Source organism: Polistes fuscatus, unplaced genomic scaffold (genome assembly GCF_010416935.1).
Source record: "Polistes fuscatus isolate 324 unplaced genomic scaffold, CU_Pfus_HIC Scaffold12, whole genome shotgun sequence".
Taxonomy (NCBI): domain Eukaryota; kingdom Metazoa; phylum Arthropoda; class Insecta; order Hymenoptera; family Vespidae; genus Polistes; species Polistes fuscatus.
The window spans coordinates 2806680-2822995 of record NW_025113020.1 but is presented as its reverse complement, the minus strand read 5'-3'; the positions used below and the strand labels follow the sequence as shown (position 1 = coordinate 2822995).

Sequence of the window (16316 nt, the reverse complement as noted above, 5' to 3'; positions counted from 1 at the left end):
ATTTTAGGTTAGCCCAAAAGTTAATTACTTTTTCTCCGTATTCCGTGTAGAAATATATATATATATAGTAAAAAGTATATAAAATATATATTGTTTTGATATATCCATAGTGAATAATGTAACATTTTTGTTGTTTTAAAGATTGTTTTTAAAGATACGTTAAATGTATTTAAGGGCAAAGTTGAATGATTCAATAGGGTTAACAAGATACCAAAAATATTTTTTATAAGATATATATATATATATATATATATATGTATATTATTTACATATCGGGAATAATATTAATTTGTTATATTATAATATATTTTATATATGTATATAAATATTTTTAAGTATATAAATATATATATATATAAATATTTTATATATATATATATTTCTACACAGGAAATTTTTACTTGTTGCACATTTTTATTTGTTCTTATTTCACTGATAAATTATATACGATTCATTAATGATCTATTATTTTTTTTCGGAATCGTATAAAACTCAATAAAATAACAAATTCAAATATATACTATATGTTAAATATACTGATATAAGAAAAAGACAGAAACTTTAAAAATAAATCATTGATAACGTATCTTGTACAGCACAGATGTCTTGCAGCTAATGATATTCTTTTCCCAAAAGTAAAAAATTATCTAACGCAATAATTTGTAAAAAATCAACAAACATAAATTACAGATAATTCTGGCCAGAAATTTAACATACTATTATACAGGGTTATTCAAAAAAAATATTATAAAATTAAAATTAATTTATTGTTTATTGAACTAGCATTTATAAACTATAATGATATGCATTGATAGATAACTTATATAAATTTTTTCTCAATAAATTACATGTCTGTCAATATAAATGAATAAACAATAAACCAATTATTTATTCCCAGACGCATCCCAAAAAATCTTCGGTTATCCAGAAATATGATACTTCAAATAATTCAGGTATTGTAGGAATAGGAAAGTATACAAAACATCCTAAACGTATCTCCACACACAAAAAATCACATGATGATTAAATCACATAATCATGGAATGCAGAACAGCATCAGCGAAACATAATTCCCAGCAATCCTAACTCAGCACTCTGCTAAGAGGTTAAAATTCACAATCGAAATGTTCACGATTGGTACAGAGAAAATGGTGAGTAACATCATTAAAAAGATAAAATTAAGATAATTTTTTGTCTAGTTAAGATAAAACCCATTATATTAATACGTCCAGGTAGATAAAACTAATGACAATAGGCTTAACCAAAAAAGAATATGTGAACACGGACAGACACCCAACTAATTGACAACAAAGTTATGCAGATTGTTTATAAATGCATATCATTATGATTTACGTATGATAATTCAATAAATAATAAATCAGTTTTAACTTTGCACTATACTTTTTGAATAAACCTGTACAATACATTAAATCGTATTAATACTAAACAATATAAATTTATTTCATTTGTATACCAATCAAATATTAACTCGATTAATTTAACGGTTCCTCTCATACGCGTGCACGATTCATAAACACCTACAAATATATATATACATATATATATATATACTTATTTATAAATACGGTAGTGCACACCTTTTCTTATACAAAAACGATGACGATAAGTATTATATGTGTATGTAAATATACTCACCGCAATTTAGATCGACGCAAAATTTATTTACAAATATAGGAATATTTAGAATAACAATAGTAATAATAATAATAATAAGACGAAGAGAAGAGAAGAAGAAGAAGAAGAAGAAGAAGAAGAAGTGAGAACATGTGTGGGGGGGGTTTAGAGTAGAGTAAGGTGGAGGGGGTGGGGGACAAATAAATGAAGATGAAGAAGAGAATACGCAGAAGAATACGATTATTATAACAGACGAAGACAAAGCAACACCACACATACATGGTTGATCAAACGATCATAATTAGTGCGATCGGTGGTCGTAGGTATGTTTGTGTATCTCTTCTTCGTGTGCCTGTTTGTGAAGGTGCGTGTGTGTTATAAAGTTTCGTGTGATGTTTCGTTTGATTGAATGATACCTTGGCATTTCATGCCCTGGTGGATGACACCATAGAGAAGACTACCGCAGTGGTCACAGAACGTGGGGCTGTTGTAGGTGTGTTGCTTGAATTGATGCTTCGTCCGCGTGTCCTGCGTTATTACACCATTACATCGTGCACACGCACGCAGACTCTCGGATTATGACACACGAATTTAGAGTTTTCGAATCACGAAATACAAATGTCATCTGATCGGTGAATCTCTCCAATACATTAATTATTAATCATCTTTCGTATAATATTTATAGATTTTCATTAATATCTACGTGTAATTATATTTTACGTATAAATAACATTCTCGATGATGTCAATAAATTCAGATAGTATAATTCAATAATCGTAGAGAGACAATTTAAATTTATCATGGACAAATATAAAATATATGTGTGCGTATTTTACAATGAAATATATTCCATTTGAAAACCTAACCTCTATTATTTTGGAATATACAAAATATCCCAAAATCTGCTTTACTAACCGACACAAATTATACATTTTTATATTCCCAGACATTTCGAATGTCAAACGAAATTGTTACTAAATTTATTAATATCTTGAAATGAAAAAGAAAATAAACAAAATATCGTAATTCTATTAATAAGTAATTCTATTAATTAATTCTATTAAAACCTAACCTCTATTATTTTGGAATATACAAAATATCCCAAAATCTGCTTTACTAACCGACACAAATTATACATTTTTATATTCCCAGACATTTCGAGTGTCAAACGAAATTGTTACTAAATTTATTAATATCTTGAAATGAAAAAAAAAATTTTGTGACACAATTTTAAAATTAAATAGAAAATAATATAGTAACGTTAGTTGCAAAATGATCAACGTAGCAGTCACTTATAGCAGTAATTTATAGTTTTTCTCATCTCACTGTATATACAAAATTTAAATATTATTTTTTAAAAACATATATTAGTTTTTTCTGTCGTAACAAAATATATGTAAATATTAATTCAGCCCTTTAATCAAACAATTTTTGTAAGTATTTGAAAAATAATGAACAAACATCCATAAATCTGGTATTAAAAGTTTCCTAATAATCAAATAGAATTATTTCTTTGAGATACTTTCTTCTTATTCATTTAATTAGTTAATTTAAAATATTTAATGGTTGAATTAATTCTATAGCTGTTTTTATTTTTTATTTCAACAAAAAGAAACCAATGTTTATTTCAAAAGAACGGGGGAGGAGGGTATATCATATTTTATTCAAAGTATTGTCCTTTTGCCCCACTTTTCAGTTAACACATGAATTCCACGATATAAAAATTCAGATTCTTTTAACGCGATCTAGTTTTCTAGCCATTTTTTGATACATTCAAAAAATCTGAATTACCGTTCAGAAAAACAATGCTGCATCAATGGTAATCCGAATGCATGCAAATGGTAATGCGAAAAAAGCAACAACTGGTAAATAGAATTCGTGGGATGGTAAAAAATCTTATCCAAATTTCTCTTAAAATTCCTTTACTAATTTTGCAATATGTGATCTAACATTTTTATAGAAAAAAATAATATTATCATATCTTTTGACGTATGCTGCCATTTTTCTTCGTACGTTCGCTTCACATTAAATAATTATTGTCGGCAGTGTTAATAATTGATGATTGAATCATTACTAATTATTACTAATAAAATTATTAGTTTAAACATTACTAATTATTACTAATAAATAATTCTTTTCTATATATTCAAATTATTTTGGCAGACCTTTGGTCGATTTTTTTTCGTCATCCACATCAAAATCTTTTTATTCAATTCATTTAAATTTAATTTTATACAAATTGTTTCAAATAGAGTATTTTCCTTATAAGTTGTGTTCCCTGAAAAGTTGTGTTCTTTTCGTTCTAATCTAATGTCAAAGACTAATTATTACAGTTTATTAACCCTTTACACTCGAAAGGTGACTCCTGGTCATTATTCATTGACCCGATACATAATTGCCATCTTACGAAATATGTTTAACCCTTTCGTCACGAGCACCCACTGTAGTAAACATTCACGCAACGACCTCTGTGTATACGAGTGCTAACTATATAATAACCTAATATGCATAAAATGTATTTAATTTTTTTGTTTCCCGTATAATACGACGAAAAAGTTGTTTCGTAAAACTTCAAAAAAATTTACATACAAGAGAATGTTAAGATAGCGTTGAAAGACGTAAGTGGAAACACTGAAGATTACCAAAATGCAATATGCAAATTTTTCAACGTGGTGCTCCGTTCAGTGGCATTAATCCGTCAGAACGAAAGGTAATCTTGGTAATTGGTTTAAAAAATACTAAACAAAAATACAAAGGCTAATATTCAAACAATTTTTTCCTTATAGACATATAAAAATAAATAAAATGTTAAAATATTACAGTTTTATGCATTAATTTGTATGTATAATCATTCCAAATGAAAGGTTAAATGATTCACCCACATCCCACGAAAAGTGGAATATAAAATGAGATTATAAAATATATAATCTTTTAATAATATATATAAATAAGATATAATTTTATAAGATACGTTTTTATATATAATAAAATCTCTCTTATTCTATATTTAAAATACTACTTCACATATATTATATTCAGAAATATGGCCCAACGTTTCCAGAATTATTTTATCTTAATTTGCATTCTATACAGAAAAACCATTTATTTTATTCATATTGTAAAAGTTTCGAGTTGTTGATACACCTGATCGAAAGCGGTCTCGAGTGATCAAAAGATTAAGTACTTTTATCTACACCAACAGTCACTTCCAACCATATTCAAATAGCACAACTACTGACCTCTATTAATATAAAGGAAGAATTAATTCAACCACCTGATATAAGAAGACTCGTTGTACATCAACAATCGAGCGTTAACCATATATAATTGCTTTTATAAACAGTTATTCGTTTATAAACAACAAATAAATGAATAAAGTAAACTTTGATAAACTCTTATAAGGCGTGAAAATATAATAAATATTTTTTTACTTGTAATTGTGTTCATATCACAGGGTAACAAGTACACAGGCGTTCCTGAATTTACGCGAGAGTTTTTTATACGCATTATAATTTTTCTTCTTACGAACAAGCGGTATTTTTTTGTACACACGATATCAATTTACAGGGTTTGAATTTACCCAACCAGAAAATATATATATTTATTTTCCTAGAATTTATAAAAGCAACAAGTGTACATACGTTACGAAAAATGTATTTACTGCGAGCATTCTACAGAATACCCAGAGGGTTTCGGCCAATCTATAAAATGTACGAGAAAGAAGGGGGGATTTTTTTAATTTCCATGATTTGTTTCTCCCCATTCCCCATTCGGCCTCTAAACACATCCAACTGAAGCACATTTTATAAATTGACGTTGTATACACATTTTTCAATTTTCCATGGTTTGTTTCATTTACAATAGCTTCTGATTTTGTTACCCCCTCCCCCTTTCTTTCCTCCTGTGCGCTAAACATATCACACTGAAGTACACTTTATAGATTGACCGAAACTTTCTGGTCATTCTGTAGAATGACCGAGCAATCTGTGAACGCATTGCCCCTAACACTGATAAGAAAACTCATTTCTATAAGCTGGTTACGATTACTCGATGATGTTGATACGCGTCAGTTTTATTTTATGACATTTGCATAACAAGATTATTAGGATTTTTTTTAAACCAAAATATTGGAAATATTTTACATATTATACAGAAATTATATACAGAATATTATACAGAATATTATACAGAAATTGATCAAAACATTCAAGAAACCTTCAAATTTTGACAAAATTAAACGAAATGTTGCAACGAATATCAAGAAATTAATGAAAACTTAGTAAGATAAAATGTTAATATAAAAAATCATAACAATGATAATGAAGTTGAGCTTTAAAATATTTCCAACGAGGAAAGACGATGAGTTTGTGTCGATTAAAAAGAAAAGATTAATTGTTTAATAACAATAACGATGATGAAAATGAATAAAATGTACTTTTGTTTTCTGAATGATTATTTCAGAATTTTCTTGTTATAAACTATACGAAATAAATATGTATTTCTATAACTTATTCTACCTTTTATTTCCAATATTTTTTCTTTTTTTTTATACTTCTAAACATTATTTAGGCGATTTTCATTTGCACGCACATAAAAAAAGAAAAAAAATCACAAAATTCACTTTGAACAGAAATTCGCATAAATTTAGGGACACCTGTATATCGAAGTATACTTATCATTTAATAATCATAATAACGCGAATAATGGAGAGATCCATGATCATCTGAATGTAGAAGGGATCGATATAAGGAAAACCGATTGTTTTTGAAGCGCTAAAGCACGGATAAATTCTTATCGAGAACGTAAACAAAAAAAGTCAAGAACTTAAGAGTATAGATCGGTTAAATATATTTCGTTCAAATAATCGACAAATATGTGGTTACCAGAGATTGTTTGCGGTTCGGTTATTAATGTTAATAATTATATACACGTTAATATGCAATTAGTAACAAAATCAATTCGTTATTTTTCTCCTATCTAAAAAAATTCCTCTTTCTTTTTAAATTGTTAGAATAAATTTTTAGAATGTTTAGAATATTTTGTTTAAACACTTATTAATAATATCTCATAATTGTATTATCTCATATAAGTTTAAACCAGATATATATTTATCTCATAAGTTTAAACCAAATGACAATGAATTTTCTTTTTAGAAAAAAAAATCGTACAAGTTTTTATTTTAACAACGAGCCGTAAACACCTTGGTTTTCCACGAGAAACAAAAAAACAATAATAGTAACACAAATTTATAATTTATATATTTTTGTCTTCGTATTTATTTGCTAAATTATTCAGCATTAGCGCATTTGTGGTTTTGTAAGCGTGGGATTTAAACGAACAGCTGAAAACGCTTAGGCCAATCGTGCGCGGTGCAAGAAAATGCTGAAGGCTTTTAGCCGGCTGTTGCCTTCTCACACACACACACACGCACACGCACACACCCCATACATACACATATATAAATTCTTTCTCTCTATCCCTATCTCTCCCTCACACATACACACACACTTTCTCATTATCTCTTTCTTTCTCTCTCTCTCTCTCTCTCATTCTAACACTCTTTCTCTTTCTCTCTCTCTCTCCCCCTCCATCACTCTCCTTTAATAGCCAATGATCTCGTTATTAATCATTATGTTTTCGTACGCTACCAATGCTAATATTTTTGCTAAATTGTATCATTAATTTATCAACAAGACAAATCAAGATATTAGAAAAAAGTGTTATTAATTTTAAAAAATAATTTATTTGCGCGTGTACGCGTAATTTTTTCTTCCCAATAAATTGAAATCTTTGTTAACCCTTCATAACATATGTACGTGTAAAGAGATTCTCTCGCACTCGTTTGAAAATATTTTGATTTTTAAAATTTCAAATGAAATGACCACTTGGAAAATTTGTTACTTTCGCAAAATTTGATGGTTAACTGGATATTAAAAAAAAATTTGTTTTCTTTAATTCGATATATGAACGAAAAAATATATTTATTAAGAGCATTGAGAGTTTCTTTTATTATCCAACTAAAGACGGTAACAAAACAATTACGTTATTCGGATAGTTCCGTCACGCTTCGGCTATCTTCGTAATTTCAGCTGCCATTTTGAAATTATATAGGTATACAGATTAAATAAGACTGAAAACTCGTATTTATAAGCATTCTGGTCATTTATAATTGCAAAAATGTGATAATTAATTGTTATTGTTAAAATACAAATATAATTATAATAATATTACACAAGAATAAATAAATATTTGTTATAATTATTGTTAATGTTATTATTATTGTTTTATTGTAATTGTTATTGTAAGTGACATTATATATTCAGTGCAATTAAGTAAGATTTTCTCTCATCACGCGAGTAAATGACTGTGGTCCGAAATATTTGTGTTGTGAAGGGTTAATCGATGTACAGGGTACACCAAAAGTCGCTTTATCGAAGAATGAAAAATCTTTTTCCAACACTCTGAATAGGAAGAATATTTCGTTGGTAAAAAGAAAAAAAACAAAAAACAATGATTTATTGCTCTACGTGTCATTCTTCGTCAACAATTATGTCTAGAATACTTTTGTTTTTTAATAGTAATAATTTTATTTGTAATAAAATGTATATCGATATTTTGATCCTATTTTAAATATCAATTTTTATTATTGCATTCGACGTACGCGTCATTAAAATATATTACCATTTGAATAAACGAGATATTTTTTATTTTATGAAAGAAATAAGACTAAAAATTTTTAACATCATTATAACTGAAGATTCGTAATAATATAATTTTTAAATGACAAACTAAATATTTAAATTCTTTTTAACACTTTAGTGTCAGGGTTAGGACAAGGATACATTAAAGTTACATCAAGGTTTCGTTAGGGTCGAGAAAGGAAAGAACAAAGATTATAACGTGACCATCAAGGACACGTTACGCAAATGTTCAAACAAGCCTCTAAATTTCAATGGGGATGTCGTCTTCAACATGGGAATTTAAATGACCATCAGTTTATAGAACATCAACAATTCAAGGAAGAAGGAACCTTGAAAATTGTACTTTCAGCTTTTAGGGAAAGAGGACAATGAGTCCTCGTAGGAAACCGGAAAACTTTTCAATGAAACCGAAGAATATCAAATCAGACAATTTTTATAGTCGATACACGTGTCATAATTTAATCTGCTGATGGATCAAATTTTCGATAATGAGATTTGTATTCTTATCGTAAAAAAAAGGATTTTACATCAGAATCGAGTAAATTTAATTTGTTAACCTTTTTTGTTTTTTTTTGTGCAACCCTTTGCACTCGAGCGGCGCCGATACGACGCCCGGCCAATTTCAAGCGTCAACTCAACCAAAATTAATTACAGAGTGTAATATTTATCAAAGTTTGTTTTTTTTTCAACATATAAATGAATAAACTGATGATATTTTATTATTTCTATACGTTTGTTTGTTTATACATGTTTTTACAGTACCTGTAAAAGCGTCTCGAGTTGCTGGTTCGCGCAAACGGAAAAGGCCTCGAGTGCAAACGGGTTAATAAACCTATGTTGATTTTTCATTTTGTTTTTGTTTTGTTCTCGTTAAAACGACTTTTGGTGACCACCTACATACATACCGTAGATTACAATTGAAGTTCATTATTAACAGGTTCAATGGCATGTGGGCAGAATTATATTCGTACTGAACTTTTCATTCGTGTTGTTTCATATTTTCATTGTAAAATTGATGATTTTTTTACAAATGTTTTTTTTTTCTTTTCCATTTTAGTTCATTTATTTATACGTTAATAAAGTATTACACCTCGTGCAACTCCCGAACGGAAAATAATGAAAAATCCGTTCGACGTGAAACATTATTAATCGAATTTATAAAAGTCATGGAAAAAATTGTGGATATATGGCGTGTAGAAAAAATTTTCTTTTCTTTTTATTTATATTTTTTTCTTTTTTTTTTTTGTTCGTTGATTGCGTTCGAGTCTTGCATTATTTCTAATCGATTAAGCGCTGTAACCTTGGCTTCGGATGAGCGAAGGAGAGAGACAAGGCGAATTATTTGAATAAAAAAAGGAAAAGGAAAATATATAAATATATACATGTGTACATATATATATACATGTATATATGTTAACATATATGGTAACATATATATGTTACCGTTATTTTATAAAATTTCTTAATTCATCACATTACCACCTATTATATGAAATAACTATATCGATTAGGTAAAGTAATAAATAAGTCAGAATTACATACTTCAATTAGGTAATATATATATTTGCAATAGGCAAATAGTTAAAGTATGAAATTGAAATTTGATCCGTATTTAAAATCACCTTTTGTTTATAAAATAATGCTCGTAGTTATCCGTTCCTTTCTTTTACCGTACTTTGAAAACAAATGTTCTGGGAGTCACGTTGTTCTATCGACTTTCAACATACTATTCTGTTCAAACGTATCAGGGTCATTATAAGTTCGTAAAAATAAACTTGATCCGGGAAAAGTTTGATGAAAAATTGAAAACTTTACCGGTCAGTACTAAACACTAAGGAACATGTCATCAATGAAATAAAATAATCTTATACAATGAAATTAAAATATATCAAAGTTTCTGATCGAAAGAAATTAACGGTGTTATCGTTGAAACATTACGTGATACTTTATTCGTTTGACTAATAAATAATATCGAATTGTTTCGTAAGAGATCATTTTTTCATCTGTTTTTCAAAAAAAAAAGAAACCAATTGCAATTTAAAAAAGAAAAAAGAAGAAGAATTTATAATATATAGTTATTTCATAAAAACAATTAGTTAAAGTGTATAATAAAATTCTTTTTTTTATTATTTATAATAATTTAATTAATAAATTAAATTTGATTTATTCTAAATGAATTGAATGAAACGTTTTAACGGTAACATATATATCTGTAAAAAAAGAAAATAAAACGAAAAAGAAAAGTTAGAAGTTAGATACGTATTGACACTCACGTCCGAGTCAGCTCCTTTGTCCGCTCCAGGACAGGTAAAGGTCACGTATTCGTGACATCGCTTGTGAACGACGAAACTACAGACTGAAACACAAGCAAAATGTGCCCAGAGGTCTTCCTCAAGATCACACCTGCCGAAGAGGTGGTCGGTGAGATCAGACTGACCCTCTTACCTTGGCACTGATATCCTTGTTTTCCGAAGCCCCTTAAACACAAATTAAAAACAACAAATTCAATAATTATTTCACGAAAAATATACGAATTTGAAGTATTACAAAGAAAACCAAAAACTTCTTACATTACCCGTAAAAATGATTTAGACAGTTAGAACCTAACCTAACAAACTAAACAATAACCTAAAAACTTAAATAACTTAAACCCTAATTTAATTATTTAACTTGATTAAATTTGATTTTAAACGTAGACAAATTTCGAAAACGTTAGTAACCTTAAGTATTAATTGTTTTTATTTTGATATGAAGAAGAAAAAAAATTGTTTTGTAATTTTTGTTAATATGCATTTGACAAAATATATGTATAACGAATGATCATGCATAACGGTCATATAGAAACCTTGAAATATTGATTTGTTCGTTGAAGCTGATTTAATCGACGGTCTAGCACAGAGGCGTCACTTGTTATACAGCCTATAAACAAAGGCTGACGTTGTAAACGTACTTTTAGCTATATCGGAAAAAAAAAATTGAGAATTCAAGAAGGGCAGGTGGTGGTGGTGGTGGTGGTAGATTAACGTTTTATCTATTACGGTTGGCGTTTTAAAAAAAGAAAATCTAATTTTAAATAAATTCTCATTTGAATAGACAGATATAGTTGTTCATTTCTTTTCTTTTTTTTTGAACAAATTTGTAATTTTGTTCTGATTTTCATATTTATATATTTTTCTTTTATGATATACACGTCTATTTATAAAATGTCCCAAAAGTTGATTTACCGAGAAAACAAAATATCGATATTGGTTTATTAATAGAATTACAATATTTTGTTTTTATACTAGAAAATATGAATTTTCGATATAAAAGTGTTGATAAAAAGTTATCGACTCGCGATGCCAATATAATCCAAATATTTATCCCAAAAAAAAAAGAATATTTAATTTTTTGTATATGCACTGAGAGATAATTACGACAATGTGGATTAAAAGTCCAAAGATGTCGACGAAAATTGATTTTATGATTTTCTTCTATTTATTTATCTCACAATTATTTATAATATTATTGAATAATAAAGAAGAAAACAATTTTTTTTCTTCTCCATATTAAAATAAAAACATTTAATACTTAAGGTTATTAACGCTTTCGAAATTTGTCTACGTTTAAAATCAGATTTAATCAAGTTAAATAATTAAATTAGGGTTTAAGTTATTTAAGTTTTTAGGTTATTGTTTAGTTTGTTAGGTTAGGTTCTAAGTTAGTGATACTGGATAAGGAAGACACTAATATAAGAGATTAGAAAGTTAAATAATATGTTATTATGATGTAGGACATAAGATTAAAAGAATGTTCCTCTACGAATGTTATAAATTATAACAAATTTTGTAAGAAATTATTATATATTAAGTGTAGCAATTAATTCGGTACTTTGATTAACCCCTTACCCTGCAGCATCGTGTGAGACTCGTGATAAAGAAAATAGGAAAAAAATGAGAATCACGGGTGAGACTCGTGATAAATAAAATGGACAAAACATACAAATTATAGATGAGACTGGATATACATCGATTGGGGTAAACAACTCGTGCCAGTCTCGTAATTTGTTTTTAGGGCTCAACATGTCATAAAACGTGTCCAATTGTCATAATTTCGAACGCTTAGCCTAACTGTAAATTAACTCAGCGTACGACGTGAACATACTGTAAATTATGGCACATACATGCCATTAAATTGTAGCGCAAGAGGTTAAATTGATCGTATCAAAATCGCGATTTCTTCATCAAGTCATCTAAGTCATCGAAAATAATGAAGACTATTTCGAAGAATAACAATTGTACGATTGTTTTATGAATCAGTAAATAAATTTTAAATAAAACACCGAATTTATTGCTATAACCTAAAATAACCAAATCCAATTGCTGAGCCAACAGGTTGTAAATTAAATAAATATCTATCTAGTAGAAATGAAATAAATATTTATCTAATAGTTAGGCAAATATAAATAATGTCCGATTTATTTATAAAAGATCTTCTTTCTGATATTTTTATGAATCAAAATACTATTTATAACCTATAAAACGCATACATAGTTTAACAGTTGAAATTATAATGTACAATTTAAACAAGAATTTATTGCTTTTGGTCAAATTTTATAACATTTATTTGAATTTGAAAATTAACAACGAGAAGGTATATATATTTTTGTCTCTACATATTTATGCGATTTAGTACAATCGGATTTTCATTTGTTTCGTTCGTTACAAAATTCGCTTAACGGAAATAAATAGAGGTCTGCGGATTGTGTATTTCTAAATTTTTTGGCAAACAAATAATTTTGAATAAGTGGTATTATGAAACTACCTATGAAATAGCAAACATATATCATAATTCGAATAAATTTTCTACGTTAAAAACAAATTGCAAAATTATTTATTGGCAAACCCAATACATTTAATATCGAATAATAAAGAAAATAATAATAACAACAATAATAATAATAATAATAATAATAATAATAATAATAATAATAATAATAATAATAATGAAGAGAAAAGAAAAATATTCGAGATAAATCAAAAATGTGATGCAAGGGAAGAAACGAAAGAAAAAGGAAGAATGAAAAAGGTTGAAGAAAAGAGGAGCCAGAAGACAGGCTCAGAAAGATAATAACAGACGAGTGAAAAGGAAGCGTAAGGGGTAAGAAGGGGGCAAGGGGGGGAAAGGAAAAAGAGAGAGTAGAATGAAAAAGAAAGAAAAAAAACGGTGCAAATCTGTGATTAGCCTACATTACTTCGAAGCTTAAAGCAAAATATACATATGTGTGTATATAGATATGCTATATTTTCTGCAATGGCACGTGTGACAAATTATGACTCTGTGTAGATCGTTGCAGATGCGGAAAAGGATCGTATAGTAATAAATACTACACGTACAGGGTGTCTCAAGTTTTTTTCCAACCAAACTTTGGAAATTTATTCTACAAGTTGAAATACGAAGGGAAGAAAAAAGTGCCATATAAAATTTGCTTAAAAACACTTTATATTACGAAATTATGAATAAAATTATTTGTGAGAATTATTGGAGAATTCCCATTAGAAAAAAACCGGTATACGTAATGAATATTCGCGTATAATTCATTGAGAAACATTCTTGGCATTTTAATGACTCAAATTTCTTGATCTAATTGACGTCATGGTAAAAATCATACTGATATGAATACATGACTTTTAAAATATTTAATGACTCATGTATGACAATAATATTTTTAAATGGAAAGATAAAAATCTATCATATTTTACAAAGGAAAATTCATCAATGAAACAGACAACGTTGAGTTAATATCAAGAATGTTGTTTGGGATGATATTATATTATTTGTAATAATTATGGAATAAAACGTTTATAATAAAACTTTATTTTACATTTTTTCCTTAATTCAACTTGCAATTTTGTTAATAAAGAAAATTTATTAAGATTATATATTAGCTATTTTGTTTTATTACATTTCGCGAGTTCATAGGTAACTTCATAATGCCACCAATCCAAAATTTGTAAACTTTTTCTGCCAAAAATTCAATAATATGCATTTTACAGGCTTCCATTTTTTCCATTAACTTCGGGCTACAATAAACAAGATACTACTATCATCAATATTAGATTGTTTTTTTACTGACATGATACGTATAAGAGTTGTTTAATCCTTTTAAGGAATTATAACCTAAACGTGTAAACGTAACAAAGAATTATACGTAAGTAAATTAAGAAAATATCGATAACAACTGAATCACGAGTCTGACTCGTGTTGTTTACGTTTTGTCCAAACGAAATACGAATAAGACACGTGCTTATTGTTTTTCGGACACATTTTTTACCACGAGTCTTACTCGTTGTGTTGTAGGAAAAGAGGTTAAGTGAATTTTTTAACGAAAGAAATAAATGAAAATCTTGATGATACTAAATCAAATGAATAATATACACAAAAAATATACCTTCTCGTGTTGTACATTTTATAATTCAAATATATATTAGAAAATTTGATTTTGAAAACAATTTATTGGTCAATCCAATAGAATAAGTTATCAAAATTTGGCCGGTTAAACCTGAGACACCCTGTATACGTTGTTATATGACAAACATTACGAATCAATAAAATATATTTAATGTTTATTTGCAATTATAAAATGTAGCATCGACGAGTGTGCAAACATTAATTAAGCTCATGTTTTATACGAAGATAAATTCTGCGCGATAATACTTGGCAAATAAGGAAAACATTTTCCGAATATTAAATCGAGTTTAATTAATTTGGTCGCAGTCATGATCGATCACGAATAATATTCCTGTTAATTATTTTTAATATTGCTAGCACCTTTTGTTCTCTCTTCTTTTTTTTTTCTTCTTTTTTTTTACTTGTACACATTGTATTATTTTTAATTAAAAAAAAACACACAAACGATACGTTTTCGCGATTTACATGGATTTTTTTCAAAATGTATGTATCGTATGAATTTTTGTATTTAAAAAATTTCTATACGATTTGTTAAAATATTTTCTTCAAATTTAATTACAAAAATATGTGATGGTTTCATTAATTTATCGTCTTAATATTATTTAAAAATTGTATCTTTTCTTTTATTAAATTTCTTGTTAAAATTAATTAAGCTGATTTTATAAATGATAAAATAAATATTTTGTCAAAATTCCATCACAATTTTCGAATCGTACAAACATTCGAGTCGTCAGTTTCGAATTTTTTATACCGCGCATACACACACACACACACACACACACACACGTTAACATTAAATATATTTTATCTACTAATTTCATTATATTTATAATTCGTATATTTCTTTTTACTAAAAAAAAGAACGAATAATAAAATTGTAGAAATGTTGATATGTTTGTAACATCATAAAGATTGAAATAATCTAACAATTCGTTAAAAGCATCAAACCTAATTACAAAATGTCATTTTTATCAAAAGTTATAGCAGTCAAATGATTTCGTAATAGTGATTGCATAAGCCAATTCCACGTGACGGACGCGCCTAAAAATGTTCATAATTACGTCATATTTAACAGAAAATTAAATTTGCCGTTACTATGCAAATACTTATGAATTGAATTACATAAAAATAATACATAAAATCATGAATTTATATATCTCAAGACATACGTTTAACAAGTAACATATTTCATATATTTTACACGTTTATCCATACAATAGAAAGAAAAGAAGAAAAAAAAACAAACAAATATTATAAAATATCGTATAAATATATAAATTATTACATAAATAATAAAATATAACTATAAAAAAAAATAATCTATTACCAATAAATAAATGAAAAATCAAACACAAGCGAGATTTGAAGGATACTGGGCAAACAATTGTCACGTTCCACTTCGTCATTGATTGCAACAGGTTAATCGATGTAGAAAAAGAAAATAAATAATAGAAATGAGAAATGAGAAATGATCATATACGATTATGTGTTTATGTGTCTGTGTGTGTCTGTGTGTGAAAAAGAAATATA

The 16316-nt window shown here is 27.5% G+C and overlaps 1 protein-coding gene across 2 annotated transcripts in view; it reads right to left on the bottom strand.

The window, feature by feature from the left end:
- Positions 1–16316, bottom strand: part of LOC122513518 (protein kinase C, brain isozyme) — a 44093-nt gene that overhangs the window by 21827 nt on the left and 5950 nt on the right. Inside the window, exons 2-4 of one of the 2 annotated variants that reach the window (XM_043629924.1) lie at positions 10782–10813; positions 10610–10692; positions 2052–2163 (exon numbers count right to left, since the gene is read on the bottom strand). In XM_043629924.1, the coding sequence (XP_043485859.1) occupies positions 2052–2163; positions 10610–10692; positions 10782–10813 (227 nt within the window). The remainder of the gene's footprint in view (positions 1–2051; positions 2164–10609; positions 10693–10781; positions 10814–16316) is intronic. The other variant, XM_043629925.1, reaches the window with a different exon arrangement.